Source organism: Corvus cornix, chromosome 20, assembly GCF_000738735.6.
Source record: "Corvus cornix cornix isolate S_Up_H32 chromosome 20, ASM73873v5, whole genome shotgun sequence".
NCBI classification, from domain to species: Eukaryota; Metazoa; Chordata; class Aves; order Passeriformes; family Corvidae; genus Corvus; species Corvus cornix.
The window spans coordinates 565,637-583,582 of NC_046349.1; the positions used below are offsets into that span (position 1 = coordinate 565,637).

Genomic DNA, 17,946 nt, shown 5'->3' on the forward strand with positions numbered 1-17,946 from the left:
GGGGTGATGCTCGGGTAAACGGTGTTCCTCTCCTGGAGGGCCAGTGTGTCCCAACAGCTTTGTGCTTCTCTGCAAGGTGCTGGTCAAAGAAGGGCATTGGCAGCCGGTGGGAAGGTGCTGCTTGTGCCTGGGTGTCTGGCAGAGCCAGTGGCAAATCTTGTGCCTGGTGCCCAGCCCTGACCTTGCCCTGGGCTGCTCCAGATGAACAGCTCCCAAAAGCTGCCCCACTCAGCCCCGCCAGGCCAGGGAAGTCCAGCGCCCACACGGGAGATGGGAATACTGGGCAGCCCAGCAAGTGCATCTCTTCCTGCTGCTAGCCTGGCAGCTGGGCTTGGCTCTGGGCAGATCCAGGCAACAGCTGTACGGATGCAGCAGGAGGACAGGAGGCTCCTCGCATTGAGCTGATGGCTGTTTAATGAGCTCATTTTCCTTTGCACTATTGATTTCCCTGGGCTCTGCTGTGAGTTGGTTTGCCTCTGGGAAACAAGGACTTGGCACCTCTGAGCAGGGCCCTGCCTTAAATCCACAGGATACACTGGAGTGGTGTGGGCAGGGAGCATCCTGCTGGTTGAGGCTGCTCCAGGCAGTGCTGAGCAGGCTTGTTTTTCCATCCAGTGTTGATGACAAAGCACAAAGCTCCAGGAGAGGGTTCACACCCCTGGGAAGTATGCCCAGAGCTTGGATTTACACCAGATACTGACAATGTCTAAGTGTGGCCTTGCAGCTGGAATAACTCAAACATGGCTTTTCCTGGCTCCGGTGCTCTGCTGCTGGCTGAAAAGAACTCCCATGCACGAGGACACATGGACCCCTTTGCACCATCACGGACTCTGCAGCCAGCACAGAGGGGCCTGGGAGCCCCGTCCCTCCCGCCAGCCCCTTGCCCTGATGCCTGTAGCACAGATCATCCCCAGCCACTGGCACCCCTGCCCACAGCTGCCTCCAGCAGCTCTGGGGCTGCTGCATGGAGACGGATGCTGTTCAGAGCCCAGCTTGGATACTCACTGCTCCCCCTTGCCCTCTTTCCTCCCTGGCCACCCTCACTCACCTCCTGGCACTAGGGTGGAAGTGGGTTCCAGGCTGGAAAGGGGTCCAGCCTGGCCAGCCCCAGCACTGCCAGCTGCCCTAGCACATGGATAGGTGTGAAGCTGCACACCTGCAACCTGCAGAAGCCACAGGAGACCCGGGAGGGATGTGGCATTCCTGGCAGAGCCCTTGGGCACAGAGGAGAACAGGGGTCAGCCCACTGCATGCCCTGTTGGGGCACTCCAGGAGGATAAACAAAAGGAGCTGGAAGTCTAAATGTGCAATCAAGATTATGATTTAATTGGCATAACAAAGGCTTGGTGGGCTCAGGGTCATGACTGGAATATTAATATGGAAGGATGAAGCTTGTCCTGGAAAGACAGGCAGCGGATTAAAGGGAAATGTACTGTTTTGTATAGGAAGGCTGGATACATTTGGCTTGCAATCCAGTGAGAACCTGGATGCCATCCTGCCAAGCTGAGGGACTTTCCATGAGCAATTGCCAGGCTAACCCAAAATCCGGGACATCAGGGTGATGGAGAATGTCTCTACCCAAGCAGCTGGTGTGGTACCAGGACAGCAGGGAGAGTCTGTCCAGAAAATACTCCCAAGGCTTTAAAAGTGATTTTTTTCTTTGGGAAGAGGCAAGTAGAAGAGAAAGGCTATGGCTTTGCTTCTAACCTTAGGGTGTGGATGTGGAGTATGGGGGGAAATCAGTGGGATGAATGCCACCCAGACATGAAAGAGCTCCTTGTCTTGCAGAGGGAAAGAGCTAGAGCTTGAGACTGGGAATAGGAACCTCTGGGGCATGGGAGCAAGATGCTCGGGGCTTTGTTCAGGTGTGGTTCAAATAGCTCCACAAATGGACAGCCCAAAGCTCTGTGAGTCCAGGACCAGGGTCTGGCCACCCTCATGGGGAAAACCTCGTCCTTAGAGCAACTTCCCCAATCCTGCTGGGTGCTGGCCTGCCCCTCTGTACACCTCAGGTGTCTCCAACTCCCCTGATATTGGCCATGGCTGCTGTTCATGGCTCACAGCCCAGCTGGAGAGAGGCTGAAGGACACCACAGCAATGGCCACACCAAAGGCCATGTCAGGATGGGAAATAGCCCATGCTGTCTCCAAACTGCCAGAGCAAACAGGAAGCAGGCAGACAGGTTTGAGTGTAAATGCATCCACTCAGAATGCAAAATCAAGAGGGCCAAAAGGAACAGAAAAAGGATTCAGCAGGCAAAGCAGTGAGAGCACATGGAGAGGAAGGGGAGAGGCAAAGCCAGGGCTGATACTCTGGGGTGGAAAGGGGAATGATGGATGCTGTGGTGCCAAGAACATTCACTGCCTCAGTGCCTCAGCCTGAACCAGCCAGGGTGTGCAGTCAGCACCAGTGAGAGGCAACAACGCTGCCAGGAACAGGACTGGGGAGCCTGGAGACACAGAGCAGCGCAGGCAGGCCAGGTCTGGATGGTCTGGCCCTATGTGGATACAGGCAGAGCAGGCAGCAGGAAAGCCAGGAGCAGAAGGGCAAAATCAGGGAGCTGGGACAGCAGACAGGCAACGCTGTGTGGCTTTTTTAAAAAAAGGAGAAACCTGAGTTCTTAGTGCTACTTTGGACTTCTGGAAAACACAAGGATAAGCAGCAAAGCAGCCCACAAACCTGCAGGGCGGCACAGTGGGGAGCAGTTGCCACCTCTGGCTTCTCAGGGCAAATTGTGGCAAGCCTGTTCTCGTTCTCTCCTCTGACAGAAGAACAGGAAACACAGTGTGTACACTTGATGTTCAAAGGACTTGGACACAGGTCCATAAACACATCTCAGCAGCAAGCTGAAAATCATATCCAGCCTAACCCTGGTGTGAAATGAGTGCTGGTCCCAGCTCAGCATCCAGGCTGTGGCTGTCAGCAGGTGAGATCATGAGATACACAACTGCAGGCACAGTAGGAAGTAGGAAGATAGGAAGTGTGGGGGTTATGTTGGAAGGCAGATTCCTAACCCCAAACTCTCCCTACACAACACCTCACTGAGAAATTAGATAAACAGGCTTGGGGAGCAGGACATCATGGAGCACAGCCCCATACCAGCAGCATCCCAGCACATCCAGCACATTGTATAGACAAGGAACTGTATAAACAAAGAAATTACTCACTTGCAAGAAGCAATTTTGGGGGGAGGGACTGACATGCTAATTAATAACTGCAGAGCAGGGGGCTAACAGCAAAAAAAAAGGGCAAACAATGCTGGGATGTGTGAGAGGGCTGTGGAGTTGCTGGAGGCAGCTCTGCCTTTTCCACAGCAGCTGGGAGCAGTGGCTGGAGAAGGCAGCTATGTGTGGACATTGCCCTTTGTGCTGGTTGGAGAGGATCCAGATAAAGATGTCAGAGACATGGAAAGCATGACGGCAAGAAAACACAGCAAAAGTGGGACTGTTTAATTGGTAGGAGGGAGTGAAGGGGGCTGCAGCAGCAGTCTGCTGGAATGTAAATGATTCCTGCAACAAGGAATCTGCCCATGCCAGATAACACAAATAGAATCAAGCTTAGATTATGACAGGGAAAATCAAGGTAGGCAGTGGGAATAATCTTCCCAGTCATAAGAAGGAGGGGCTGGAGTCTCCATTGCTGAGGTTTCTGAGAGTGCCAGGTCCACAACAGCATGGTATTACATGGTATTAGCATTAGCTGGTCCCAAAGGTTCCCTTGTTTTCAGGATTTAACCATTTCTGGGCAAAAACATATGGAAAACCCTTTTAGCTGGGGCCTGGCTGTCCTTATGGCCTGTGAAGAAGCAAAGGTAGAACTGGACAAGAGACATAAAGGGATAAACGGGTCTGTATGGGCCATGGGAGCACCATTGTCACAATCTCACAGAGATGTTGCAGCTGGGGATATCAAACCAGCTTCCCTCAGGAACAGACAGATGGAGAAGTCATAGGAATAAAATGTTGGGGTAAAACAAAGCAGATGAAGCTCATGTGGGCAGCAGACCCCCATACTGAGTGCTCAGTGAGAGCCTGGGGAAAGTGGAGCCTGGTGGGGAAACCTGTCTGGAAACAAAATCAGCTGGGGACAGGGAGAGGAAAATGTGCCAGGCGAGAAACAGTGTGTATAGAGACAAGGGCAGTGTAATTTGAATTTGTGAAATAATTTCTGTTGTCTCAGTCCGGGGCAGTGATGGTCGATGGCTCTGCTTTAGTTGCATGCACTGGATGAGCAGAGCTCACGCTGAGACGGGTGATGGATAATCAGGGACCTGGCTAATGATAAGCAGCATGTTAAGCACCCTTCACTCTCACTAATTGGAGGAGTGCTCAGAAGCAGCTCTGAGGTGGCAGCTCCAGAGTAATAAGAGCCACAAAACTTGAACAAAAAGTTAAGTCCAGGGGATGTCACTGGGAAACTGCTGGTGGTGGATCTTTCTCCCCCCAGGTAAAACTGCTGTGCACAGTGCCCCTGGGATTAAGTCTGACCAGATGAAGGTGACAGCTTCTGCCACCACAGCTGACCTTGGCAGCACCACATGGGGTCCACAGGGCTCATACAGCACAGGGCAGGAGGACGCAGAATACCACAGCTGCCTGCTCAGTCCTCTTCCTCAGTCCAGGACTGCAGCTGCAGAAAAGCATCAGTAAAAGAAGATTAGGTATAAATTCTTCATAGATTTAAAGTTTTATGTGTAATTTTTGCTCCATACTTGCCTGCAGGATAAGCTGGGCTGTGATACTGTGCCTTGTGGGACAGCCTCCCATGGGGTATGTGGAGTCCTGTGGGGAAGGAGGCTCCCAAATCCTCCCTGTGTGATCCATCACAATCTTATACCCATGCCATGAGCAGGATGCAGTGTTGGACAGACTGCAGGTTTACAGCACTGACAAAGCACAGAGCTCATGCAGGGACAGGGTGAGTGACAGCCCTGTGCACAGCACCCCACCTTCCCTGATATCAATTATCTGCAGCAGCAAGGCCCAGGAAACCATTTAATAATCCCAAATAATCCCACAGGAAAATTTACAACAGTGATCAGGTAATTTATCTGATAGAAGCTCTAGAGGACAAGGGAATTTCCTCAAATAACCACATCCACAGAAACCTCTGTCCTTGAATGAGGAATTTCCACTGCAGCCTACCTTGCCAACTCCCTAGACCAAGGCCAAGGGAACATTGGGGTCTCCTGCTTAGCCTGGAGGTTGACTGCTCCTGACACAGCTGGGCAGAGGGAACACAGGCAGGATAATCCCACAAGCAACAAGCAAAACCAGGGCCAAGAGGCATGTGGGTTGGAGCACCTCCAATCCCATGCGCAGTTCGGGCCACCCCTTCAGCGGCTCATGGAGGAGCCTCCCAGCTCCTCGCTGTTGGCTCCACTGAAGGGCACCTGACACATGGAAGTTTTCACAAGGATCAGGCCATGGTGACCCCTGGAGCTGGAGAGTCCTGTGGTGCCCCAGATGTGTCCAAGCATCTCACCTGGGTTTCAAGTGCTCTTCAGATCTCACACTGCACCCCACTCTGCCCTAATTCACTCTGCCACACCAGTCTGGAAGATGTCGAATTCTGCCTTGATGACATGGTTAATTACTCATGGCTGCTCACAGGCTTCACAGGGCTTTAAAATCTGATCCCTCCCCTCCAGCTGCCTGCAGGCTCTGTGTTTCACAGGGGCAGAGGTGTGCTCCAACAGCAGGGAAGGGAAGGAGGTGTGCTGCAGCATGAGAGCAACTCCCTCTCCTTCCTGCTGTGTTGGATCTGGCTGGAACCATGGCTGAAGATGGTAGAAAAGGGCCGCAAGGGCAGTTCCATTGTCTAGTTTGCCTCACCACAGGCATTTAGCTGTTGAGCTCTGCTTCTTACCTGCTTTGCAGTGTGGCACCCAGCAGGACCTGGTGGCTGGACCTGCATGTCCCCCTTGACCAGGCAGCCTGGGGATCACTGCCCACCATTGAGTGCTCCCAAGCAAATCCTCCCAAAAGCCCCTTGCAAATGTAACTGATGCTTTTGCTGCTGGTGTGATTACAGCCTCCATCTCCAGTTTCCTGGCTTCAGTCTCTGGAATGGCCCTGACTTCTCCACTGCTGAAGGGGACCCATGACAGCAGCCAGGAGGGCCACCAGCACAAGCAGCAGGGATACATCTGCTCTTGGGAAGCAACAGCATGAGCAGCAAGGGCTGGTAAACTTCTGTGCAGCCTGTCTGCAGAACCATGGCCAAACCTTGCTGGGTGCTGGGTCCCAGGTAGTTCTCCCTGTGTCTGGCAGTGGGCCATGGGCCCATGGACACCCAGCTTTAGAAAATATCCCCTTCAAGGGTGTGAGATGGTTGATGCAGACAGGGATGGGTTTAGCCAAAGCATTTCCCAAACGAATTGACCTTCACTTCAAGCAGAGCAAATCTTTCCCAAATCAAATTACTTTTGTGACAGTCCTGAATCAGCTTAAGGGGGTTTGTTCTAGCAGAGAGCCAGATACATTAGGTTTTGGTCTAAAGGACATGATTTTATGTGATCTCATCCTCCCTTTGAACCCCAGGCCAGAGACCATGAGTGTCTCCAGCCCCTCAGATGGTCCTGCACTATGTCTGGTTCCCAGACACAGGACTCCTGTAGTGGGTACGTGCACAAACCCCCTGGCCCAAACTGAGCCTCTGTCAGCATCTGCACCATGGAGGTAGCAGATGAGTTACCCAACACCCCTGTCACACACAAACTCCAGTCTGAAGTGAAAGATTGGCACTTTCTGATTGTGCCTGTGCTGTGTATGGGGAAGAGTATGCTTGAGGATGCTTGAGCTGACCTAACTGCCAGGTGCAGCATACCCAGGCTGACTGTGACCCGGTGCTATGGCCAAGACATAGTCTGTTCATGCTGATGACTCCAGCACAATAACTCCAGTGGTTTTGCCCAGGTTTTTATCAGCATAAGCAATCTGTATTGAAATCTGCATATAGAGAAGAAGCATTCAGTAAAACCAGCACTGTCTGCTGGTGTACATCTTAACATACCTCATTTATGGTCCATTCAGAAACTATCTTGTGTGTCTACTGTCAAGTCTGCAGGACAGTTTCTGGACAAATGTACCCTTCTGCCTCGCTTTACAAATGGATCATCAAAGAGGGATGGGAGAACTGAAGCTCTGTCCTCAGTTCTGACTTTCATCTGGAAAGCCAGGATGGAGGTCAGACAGAGCACCTTGGTAGCAATGAGAGCCAAGCTTCCCCTCCAGCTGGACCTGGCCAGTGTGGCCATTCATTGGCATGGGAAGATGCCCAGCAGAAAGGAGCTGAGGAATCCCTATGCTGGGACAAGCGGGACAGACTGGCAAGACTATTCTTCGTGTAAAAGCTCCAGAGCCCCAACAAAGCCTCCAGCTTGTAAGGAGACCCCAGGTAACCATCGGAGACACACCAGCCTCCCCAGAACTGGGCAAGTGAAGGATGCTCTGAAATGTGCAAACATTCAGAAGGCCACAAGCCAGGGGTTGCTACAACAGCAGCAGCTGAAACTAATTTACTGAGTTGGAAAAAGCCCTGCATCCCTCTACCACAAGATGCCTATGGCTAACAGCAGTTATCTGCTTCTTTAATGGTCTCTTCAGCCAGCTTCCAAAACCTGCCCTGATCCCAGGTGAGGGCTGCCACCACAGAGAAACCTTTATCTCCCTTGTCTTGTGTCATGGGGTGGGAGATCACCCAGAGGGGACACCAGTCATTCTGCCTGCCCCTGCAGAAGCCCAGCCTGCCCTGAAGGCATCTCTGGAGCATCCCTCTCTGTAATGGAATGAGATCAGCCTGGGAACACTTGGCATTTCTTCAGCCTTGAGGGACTCTGTCCTTTCTGCTGCCAAAGCTGTCCCTGCAGCTGCCAGGGCCTGTCCCTGTGGTGGCAGCATACCCAGCACTGTGCCTGTGGATGCCCGAGGGTTGCCCAGACCCGTGTGTGCCAGCTGGGCACGTGCATCCGCCTGGCCAAAGTGCTGCAGCCCCAAGGTTTGCCCGGGCAATCAGTACTGCCGCTGCATCTTAAGCAGGGATTGGAAGTCTCTGGGGCTCCTGGCCAGGACATGCAGCGCCTTTGGCACTGTCTGCAGGCACGGCACAGAGCTGCGGTGCCTCTCAGCCCAGCACTCTTGGGGGGAGGCTGCACCTTCTGCTGCAAAATCTGCTCTTGAAAAAATCAGCAACATTTGTGAGTGGCATGTGACGTTGGAGGTCCTCTGTCCCTGGTGGCAGCTCGGCCTCTTGCTGCTCCTCACAGAGCTGCACACAGGGGCTGCCAGAGCAGAGTCACTGCACACAGGGAACGCGATACAGGTCACAACCACCCACCTGGGGATGGCTGATGCTGTGAGTAACCACCTTTGTTTGCATTTTGCTTTTCCTGATTCCACGTAACATTGGTTTCAAGGGAAGTACATAACGGTAATGAGTTTCTCTTTCAGGGTGGGGGACACCTGTAAATCAGGGCCACAGTGGATGTTTGTGCATGTGGTGGGCAGTAGCGTCCACACAGCACATTGCAGGTAAGGATGCAGGTAAGGATGTGTGCTGGTGCCAGGCTGGCCGAGCTCCCTGGGAGGCAGGCTCCTTCTGGGCAGTGAAGTATGGGAGTATCCTGAGCCCAGAGCAATTTTCCCAGGGAAGACTGCCACAATCCCTATTTGTAAATGCTAGAATGTCAGATTATTATTACTGCTACTATTATTATTATTATTACTTCTTAGATCAGAAGAGAATTATCCCAAAGACTGTCTACAGTGATGGGTGCTGGCAGCAACACTGTGTTCCAGGTGATGCCTGACCCCAGCTCTGCTCAGCTGCACTCACAGGGGTTACAGCCTGAGCCCAGGGGGATTTGGAAACAGTCAAACTCAGGATTTAACCCTGTTTTCCAGAGAGGCTGAGGGAGGTTCTAGTACTGGCAGGACGCTGAGGTCACTCAAAAACAAAGCTCATGCTGGCCTTGTGAGGGGACCAGGTGGGAAAGGTCACAGTTTGGGCACGCTCCTCAGTCCTGTGTGGGGGTTGCAAGCACAATGAATTACTGACTCTGGAACAGTTCTCTAAATCACCTCGTCCAAAACACAGCAATCCCACTCTGTAAATAATAAACAGACGTGGCCTGGATTAAGACTGAACTGGCAGATGAGTTTCTGTTATAAAATCATACATTCTTTTTTTTGTCCAGTATTGGAACCCACAAAATTGAGAAGCCAAGAGAGACATCAGTGCTGGACAACCAAGGTGGGGACACGGCCCTTGAATACAGGTGGAGGAGCGGGGCTGCTTTCTCCTGGTGAAGAGTTAGCAGGGCCTGACCCACCAGCAGTCTGCAAGTACTGATAAAGCAGTTTCAAAGATAATGGACTCAAAACCTTCTTGGCAGTGCCTGGTGATACATTAAGGAGCAGTAACCACAAAGTCCTGAAAGGTTAAGGTGGAATGTTGGGATGGTGCAGCCTTCACAGAGGTCACCAGAAGGGTGGGGGAACATCTGGCCACGGAAGGTGCTATGGCTCAGGTAGGCAGAGCCACGGCTGATCTCATCCTGTGCTGATCATCAGCGTGGTGCTGGGAAGGGACCTCTGGAAACCCCTTACATAACCTCTTGTGGTCCTTTTCCATCAAAACTTCTGCAATTCTGTAACAAAGGTGTTAAAATGTCTTTCCAAATTACACTTGCCAGGTGAATCTGGCAAGGGAATTTGTGCTTTGCTTTATCCATCCCTAACCCCTGGGCAGCCCATTTTACATGTACAGCAATGAGCCACTCCTTTAGAGACCAACTGAGCAAAAAGTGGTTGATCTGCAAATAAGGTGCTTTGGTTTCCTGGTTATAAAATACCAATTAATTCCATGTTAACAGGCATTCTTCGCTCTGAGGCTGAAGTGCTGCTCTAGAGACGGAGCGAAGATACAGCACAGGATGATGTTGGTTTGCCAAAGGTTGCCTGGTGCAGGATGAACACATCAGGTACAGGCAAGGCTGGTGGATAGAGAAGGAGCAGGCAGGACTAGGGAATGGGGAAGGCACTGGAGAGGAATACTGCATGTGTGCTGGCCTTCTGTAAGCAGAAAGAATCTGAACCTGGGGACAGGAAAGACAAAACATACACATGAGATCTCAGCAGTGTCCACCAGTGCCATCCGTAGGCAAGGAGCCAGACTGAGGGAGGAGAAAGGATGGAGGGTGGAGATGTGGGTTGGAGCAAGCAAGAAAGGATAAAGGAGAATGCTGTGGAGAAGGAAGACTTGCTTCACTGGGAAGAGCACAGTATACTGGTCTGTGTGGGGGACTTGGAGGAGCTGTGGAATGGGGTGGATGTAGCTCCGTGATGGATCCATGTCCCTTGGCTGTGTTTAATCTACAAGTGTGCAGTGATACTGCGTGCAGAGGACACCAGCACTGCCCAGTGGTGCTGCCCAGCAGACCTCCATGACCAGTGGAAGAGCTGTATAGCTCTGAGGAGAGCATCTGGGGAAAGCCAGGAGGCATAAAGGGAACATGCCAGCCAGACAGCACAGGACATCAGCGCCAGCTGGTGCTGAACATGCCAAGACTTCAGCACAGGACTGTGCCAGCTTCCCAAGGGGCCTGGCAGGCAGTATGGCTGCATGAGGACTGCCCTGTACTCAGTTCATCAATCCGAGTCGCAGCAGTGCTAATTATCTCCAGCAGTGTGTCTTTTGGTGCCAGAGCATCTCTGCATCAGCAGGGAGGATGGAGTGACTGCACACTGCCAGCTCTGTTCCTCTTCCCCAGCATTCCCACCTTCCCAGGCAGAACAGCAGGCATGGCACTGCGGGCCACCAAAGCGAGGGTGCTGTTGGTCCAGCTGCGGGGTGCTGAGGTGGAGGAGGGACTGAGGGAGCCCTCAACACTGTGTGACCAGGAATAGGCGTCCCAAGGAGGTCTGGTTGTGAGGAATTCCAGTGGAAAACCCACCTCGGCAGGCTTGGCTCACCGTTTTAACTGGTGCTGGACCCGAACCCTGCCGGACCCAAACCTTGCCGGTTGCTCCACGCCAGCTTTCTCCCTGCAGAGGTGGGTCACCCAGCCCGTGCCCTGAGCCTGCTCCCAGCCCGTCTCCTGGAGCACCCCTCTGGGCAGCGGCATTCCCTGGAGCATCCCTCTAGGGGCATTCCCTCCTCCCGGGCCTGTGGCCTCCGAGGCCGCTCCCGCGCTTCGCTTCCACGCGGGGCCGCCCGCGGGCGCCTTCGCACCTCGAGGAGCTCGGCGGGGCTGGGCGGCAGCGCCTGCGGGGAGCGCGGCGCGGGAACGGGGCAGACACAGCCCCTCAGCAGGGCCGAGCGGTGTGGTGCGGTGCGGTGCGGGCAGGTCCCGGGGCGCTGCGGGCGGGCCCCGGGCGGGCGGGTCACGGGGCGGGGCTCGGGCCCGGTTCACATCCGGGCAACGCGCGGCGAGCGCGGACGTGGAGGGCGCGGGCGGGGCGGCGGCGCGCGGGGGCGGCGGCGCGGCCAATCAGCGCCGCGCTCTCATCGGTGCAAACAGGAGCACAATGGAGCGAGCGGCGGGCGCGCTGCAGCCAAGCTTGGCGCGAGCGCCGCGCGGCTGACGGGCCGGCCCGCCAATGGGCGGCGGCGCGCGGCTCTGGGCAGCCAATGGGCGCACCGCGGGGGCGGGCCCGGGCGAGGTTAGGGTGTCCTTGCAGGGTGCTGGGCTAAACTTCACCAAATAAAAGCTGTTTGTGTTGGGGCGGCTGCGGAGCCATTTTGGGTAAGTTCTGCCCCGAACTTTGGGTTCGCCCGCCCGGCGGGGCCGGGGCGGCAGCGGGGCCGCGCCGGGGCGGTGCTATGAATGAAGGCGGCGGCGGCGGCGCGGGCCGCGGCGCGGGCGGGCGGGGGCCAGGGCGGCCGCCGGCCCTGTCATGGCTCCGGCCTCGGGGAGGGGCGGCGGCGCCCCCGGGTCCCTCCGCGCCGCCCTCCCCCGCCCCCCGGGCCGCGGCAGCGCGGGGGGGCCGCGGCCCCTCTCACCGGCCCTGCCGTCCGCCCTCGACCGGGCCTCGCCAGCTCCGGGCCGGCAGCGCGGGGCTGGGCGCCCCAGCAGCGGCGGCGGGTCCCGGGGCGTGCGGGGCCGGGGGCGGAGGCGGGGCGGGCTCCCCACGGCGCTGCGTGGAGGCTCCTCCCGGCCGGGGAGGGGGGAGCGAGCCCCCCCCGGGTGCGGGGTGCCGGAGCCCGCCCGCGGGGCGCAGTTACCCCCTGGCATCTCGGCTGCGGTGCTCAAGAATATCAATATTTAAGTCTTTAAACTTGGCGGTCGGGGGGAAGCGGGTTCCTTTGCTTGCTGGAGGCCCCCGGGGCGCGGGCTGTCCGGCCCCGCCGAGCCGCGGCGCGGAGGGGGATGCGGTGGAAGGGCCGCTCCCGCCGCGCCGGGCCGCGGGCTCGTCCCTCTCACCGCGGTTCCGTCCCGCTGCGCGCGGAGCAGACGCGGATCCGTTGTGACACCGCAGCCATGTCACAACAGAGGCATCGCAGGCACGGCGGAGCCGCGTCTCGCCGCAGTCGTCGCGCCCGCTGCGTGTCTGTGGCAGCGCCGTGGGGCTCCCGTGTGCTCGCCAGTGGCGTTCACTGGCGATGGAGGTGGATATTAGCCTTGATCAATGAGGTTTGTAGGATGAAGGTTGTGAGAGACACGCACGCAAAAAATACGGGAGGAGGAAGCGAAATCGTCAGCTCGGGTTGCTGCTGCAAGGGTGCACCCGCCTGAGAGCGGGTCCCCCTCTGGTTATCAATTTTCCTGCTGACAACTACACTGAACTCGCAGCGAAGTCGGGGACCGCGGGGCCCAGGCAGGCTGCCTCAGCATACACAGAGTTGGTTCTGCCTGGTCTGCTGCTGGCCTTTGATGTGGTAGAGTTTTTTTGGTAGTTTTGCTGTGAAAAATGCTTGTTTTGTTTCTTCAGGGAGTTGGGATGCTTTTAACCAAAAGCCCAGTCTTTTTTCTTGTTTACGTCCTGCTCAGGAAATGCAGCAAATGCTGTTGGGGTTGGAGAATGAGGAGAGACAGATGGAGATGGTTGACTGTGCCTGTGCAGTGTCCGATGGGACTGGGCAGAAGCCTCCAGCTTGAACTGGCCTCCCTGGCAGGGGCTCCTGGGGGGCAGAGAGATGCTGTTGTGTTGCTAGATGTTTGTCCCTGACCCCTTCATTTGCAGAGTATCTTTTTAACTGCTGTAGAGTCAATTGGATTAGGGTGTTGCCGGAGGAGAGGAAACACCGAGCTCTCAGGGAGTGTTTTCTCTGCCGTGAAGTGTTGCTGTTGCTTTTGGGCCCTGTTCAGGTGATGGTATGGGAAGAGGTGCTGTCTTGCCTCTCCTCGCCCTTTGTTTACCTTGTTCATGCAGGAGCTCTGCTGTGCTCCTTTGCAGAGAAATTGTAGTTTTGGTCAAACTGTTGAAGTATGATGCAATAACATCATATTTTGCTCTGGGAGTAAATTCTTCCTGGAGTAAATAAGTTGTTTCTCTTGCAAGGCTTTTGGCCTTGAGCTGGGTTGGTTTTGGTTTAGGGCTGCCCCCGGGTTCCTTTCCTGAAAATTGATTCGTCTTCCACTACAAAGTGTAACGTTGTCTGTCTTTGGGAACTCTAATTCAGCCCATGTCTCTGAATTGGTACAGCTGCCTGTTCTTGCAGGTCCTTCAGGAGTGCTGGACATACTGCTGCACTGCCTTCACCGCACAGATAAGCAGCGTGACAGCAGTGGGGTGAAGCTCATTGAATGTTGCCCCTCAGGTGCTTCAAGCTGAAAAACACGTTAACTAGGAGAGCTGGATCCTGTGAAAATGTACATGTGTGCCTTGTGCAGCAGAACTGAAAGTACATGTTTTTATTCTTCAAACAAAAGCTGAAGTCAAGGAGAGGACTTTGACTGATCGTGGTTCATTTGCCCTTCGATGAAGTTTGAAGCCCACCCTACAGCCAAGGCTGTTTATTCCTGCCTGTTGTCTCATTCTTCCCAGCAGAAATATGGGCTGCCTTGTCCCTGAGGAGGCAGTTGTAGCCCCTTGCTGCATGCCAATATGGGTACCCTGTGTGAATCTGACACTAAGGCAGCTCTTGCAGTGTTTATCCATGCTGCTGCTGTGAATAATTCACAGCTCTCATGGAAGATGCTGTCAGGGGCCTCGTTACTGTGTTCTGAGTGCTGCTGTCTAGTTTGCTAGTATATGCCTTTTTAATGGCTTGAGTTTACCTTTTCTCCATTGTCCTCCATGGTGGCCTTAGGGGACCATGCTGCTTGTCTTCGAGCAGCTGGCCCTAGGTGTTCCAATGTTAGACCCAGGGGTCAGTGCTGTGGGTCTTCTTGGGGTCTGTTGATTTCTAATGGCTTGGTGGAGGAGGCTCTCAGAGGAGTGTCTTGTTTTCCTGACTGCTTTTTACTGTATTTCTTCAGCAGGAAGTAAATCTCTGCTTCCCTGTACCCCCCAAAAGTGTAGTCTCAATAATTTTTAAGATTTAATCTTCCTTGAGTGATTTTTAATATTTTATCAAGAGTTTCTCCAAACACATAAACTTCTACAGGTGGATAACATAAAGAGTTTCACTGTAGTGGTTTGTGTTATTTCAAGAGAGCTTTGTACAAGCACGTGAACTTGTTTTTGTGAGCTGGGCAACTTTGTGAGACTTGTTTTTTGAGAGGCTGCCAGAGCAGGCCTTTGTGTTTTGCTGTGGTGTCCAGGCCTGTCTGGGCTTTGCGCAGATAAGAGCTGATATCGTCCTCATCAGTGCGCAGGAGAAGCTTGCTCTCAGTAAGGGGGAAGAGCTGATGGGCCTTGTGCTGAGAGTGAGCCTTTGGTGCAGGAATGCAGACTTCTGTGTTGGGTCTGGAAAGCAGGCATGCACAGGGAGGCTGCTCTATGATTGTCTTAAAGAGACATTGTCAAGCTCAGTGGTTGGATGTCTCACTGGGCCTTGGAGTACTTGAGAGGGCTTGTTTCATTGCTCCTGCAAGTAGCAGTGAATGCATTTCTCCTCACTCATCCCCAATTTCCTGCTTGGGACAATGGAGTCAGCCTCTGGTGTTGGTGGTCCTGCCCTGGTCTGTGAAAACAGAGGCAGAGTGGTTGTTGGAGGCCAACAAGCGCTGTCAAGGGGAGAGAAGATGGTCAGGGTGAAGGGTCTGTATGCAGTGAAGCAGCAGTGTTTGCTGCGGGCAGAGTGTAAGTGACAGCATGCAGGGTTTGTGTTCTTAGCACCCTAAAAACCTATGAAAACAGAATTACCCTTGACTGTGGCAGAGGTGTCAGTGTCAGTGCCTGTGTTGCCATGCGTAGTGGTAGCGGGACCAAAATCCTCTAAGGAAGTGCTGGGCCCTGCACAGCACCAGTGCTGTGAGTGCCACACTGGGCAATGCCTGTCCCAGGCTCCAGTGATCATCCAGCACCAGTCCCTGGTGGAATAATAGAGCTGGGGAAAGCTGACCAACCTGGCAGCAAAAGGGGACAAACATGGTTCTCTGGGTGTCAGCTTGTGACATGAGACAAATCTGAGTTTGTTCCTAGTATCTCAGGCTGGTGCAATATGTTTTCTGTGTGATAGGACAATGCATTCAACTTTCCCTTATATGGGAAAATCTGGGATGCAGCCTAGCAATCCGCCAATATGTAGCTAATAATTTTTAGCATTGTTATGTTGGACGTGTCCAGTCAGCCTAAGAATTAGGGTATACCTGGGACACTGTAGCTGGGCTTTAATATTTGAGGCCGGTCTCTGGCAGCTGTCTGGGGAAAGGTTATGACTGTGCTCTAGGGAATGCCTGAGTGCAGTTGGCTCTTTTGGAAGTCAGCTAAAAGCTGGGACAGTTTGTGCCTGAGTGTAGAGCTCCTGCTCTGTGCTGCCCGTGGGCTCAGTCCTTAGAGAGATGCTGGGTTGTGTTAGCACCAGGTGGGGGTCAGGGGAGCTTTTGACCCATCCTTTGTGTGAGGACCTTCTCTCTGTGGAGGAAATATGCCTTGAGGTGAAGGGGTGCATGCTGCTTCCGTACCGCAGCCTGTTGTCTCCAAGGCATTCGCAGCCTGTAGTGAGTATAAATCTTGCTCTAACAGGAGCAAAACACTCTTTTTCAGTCCAGAAAAGAAAATAGAAGCGTGGGAACCAAGTCCCAGTCCCTCTTAGTTTTCTGTGTGGGCACTGGAAATGTGCTTGCAGAGGCGCGTTGGGTATGGTTCAAAGAGTGCGGGTGTTACTGTGATGGTGAGGTACTGGCTTGGCCGTGGGGTGCCCATCATATTTTCCAGCCCTGGTTTCCCCTTGAGGGATGCTGCTTCATGTTATTATGAATGTCTGTCCTCTGAGGTACAGCATGCCTTCTGCAGGCTTGCCTTTTCCCAAACTTTATGCTGGTTATTTTGGGGTGGTTTGTTTTACCGTGGTGGTTGGGAATTTTTTGGTTTGTGTTTTTCCTGGTGAGATTAAGTTTAGCTCTCTTCTGGTGAAACTTTCTGACACTTGTCTGGTTCTCTCTGCTATTTGGCGCAGTTGTGATGGGAAGTCTGTATTGAAGTGCAGGTAATTCATTCCTTCCTTTTGGGGTGACTGTGCTGAAAGCAGGAAAAAGTTATGCTTGTCAGGGTCACGTTTCAGAGTATTTCCTAAATCTTTCTATAAAAGTTTGGGAACTGTGGAGCCCTGCTTCACATCAGAGTAGGAGACAGTATCAGGGGTCAGGCTGGTGTTACTCTAGGCCCATGAGCTCGCTGCATGTCCTGCTAATGTGCCTGTTACTGCAAGGGAGGGACAGGTAGGCAGTAGATGGGCAAGGTTGTTTCATTCACTATCTGATGTACAGCCTGGGAGCTCTGGCGCAGGAAAATAGGTGGGAAGGGCATGGGCATGTGTGGGTGACCCCAGCAAAAAGCCTGTGCGAAGGCCTGGTGGGCAAGGCTGGGGGGGGCTGTGCCTCTGTGTCCCTGTGGCTGGCAGCAGACTGGTGTGGAGAAAGAACTTAGTGCCCTTAGTGTTAATACCCCCTGGGATGTAAGTTCCCCACCTCTTCCCCCAGGAGGTATCTCATTTGCATTTCTTTGAAGGCAGAAGCAGGACTTTAGCTAATTGAGGGACTTTAGCTACCAGGCCCTCCCCGTTAGCAACCGCTGCTGGGAGTTGTGCTCCAGAGAGGTTGCACTGAAAATAGATATGTTTTGTGGACATAGTTTCATTTTGCACTTCAACTTCCTTACACTGTATGGCTGCCTTGGAAGGTGAATTCCAACATTAGCAATTAGCTACATGCAGGAACAAGGGTGCTACAAACTTACGGGGGACTTCCACTTCTTTGACATATAGGTAGGTTAAGTATTGGTTCTTTAAGAAACATTAATCCCTTGTTATATATGTGCATCGAGGCAGAATTAAAGTTAGTCCTAGGTACAAGAATAAACATTAGTGCTTTGCTATAGATGTGCTGTGAAAGCTGCTATTTTTGTGTGAGCCACTGCCTTGAGTTCTCTAGGTCTTGTGCACAGAGTACTTTTAACTCTCAATCTTTCATCTGCTTTGGTTGAACTTAGAATATACTTTAGATAAAATGAAGTTTAAGTGTTCAATGTCTGTTAATTGAGGATCTGAAAAGAGCCATTTTTGATGACTTCTTTAAGTGCCTGGTGCATCCTTGCTGTACCCTGTGCTTGCTTAGCTTCGGAAGGAGCGCAGTGGGGTGTACGAATGCACAGCCCTTTGCTCCTATTTGTATGCCTCTCTGCTTGTTGCTTTAGGGCAAGCAAAGCCCTGTTTTTCAGTGATCTTTCTCAGTCCCTGCAGGGTGCCCCTCACCAGAGTATCTGAGCCTTTCCCGGCATGCACTTTGGTGCATACATAAAAGCAGGTTTCTCTCCTCCACCGCAGACAGCAGAGACTGTGCTGTTCGCTGCGCAGTGATGTTGCGGGGAGGCTGGCTGAAGCAAGGCTTGTGCTTTCTGT

General features: G+C 53.4%; 1 protein-coding gene and 1 long non-coding RNA gene across 15 annotated transcripts in view; one reads left to right on the plus strand and one right to left on the minus strand.

The window, feature by feature from the left end:
- Nucleotides 1-1,305: 1,305 nt before the first annotated feature.
- LOC120411088 lies at nucleotides 1,306-11,370 on the minus strand. The gene is made up of 2 exons (XR_005603508.1): nucleotides 11,233-11,370; nucleotides 1,306-10,096 (listed from the first exon to the last, which is right to left on the minus strand). It is a non-coding gene; the product is annotated as an uncharacterized LOC120411088 (long non-coding RNA).
- Nucleotides 11,371-11,617: 247 nt separating this feature from the next.
- Nucleotides 11,618-17,946, plus strand: part of CHD6 (chromodomain helicase DNA binding protein 6) — a 92,428-nt gene continuing 86,099 nt past the window's right edge. For 11 of the 14 annotated variants that reach the window (XM_039563653.1, XM_039563659.1, XM_039563658.1 and 8 more), the window contains exon 1: nucleotides 12,356-12,634. In XM_039563653.1, the coding sequence (XP_039419587.1) occupies nucleotides 12,371-12,634 (264 nt within the window). In that variant the 5' untranslated portion in view covers nucleotides 12,356-12,370. Of the gene's footprint in view, nucleotides 11,747-12,355; nucleotides 12,635-17,946 lie in introns of those variants that run through there. The other 3 variants (XM_039563663.1, XM_039563661.1, XM_039563662.1) reach the window with 1 other exon arrangement.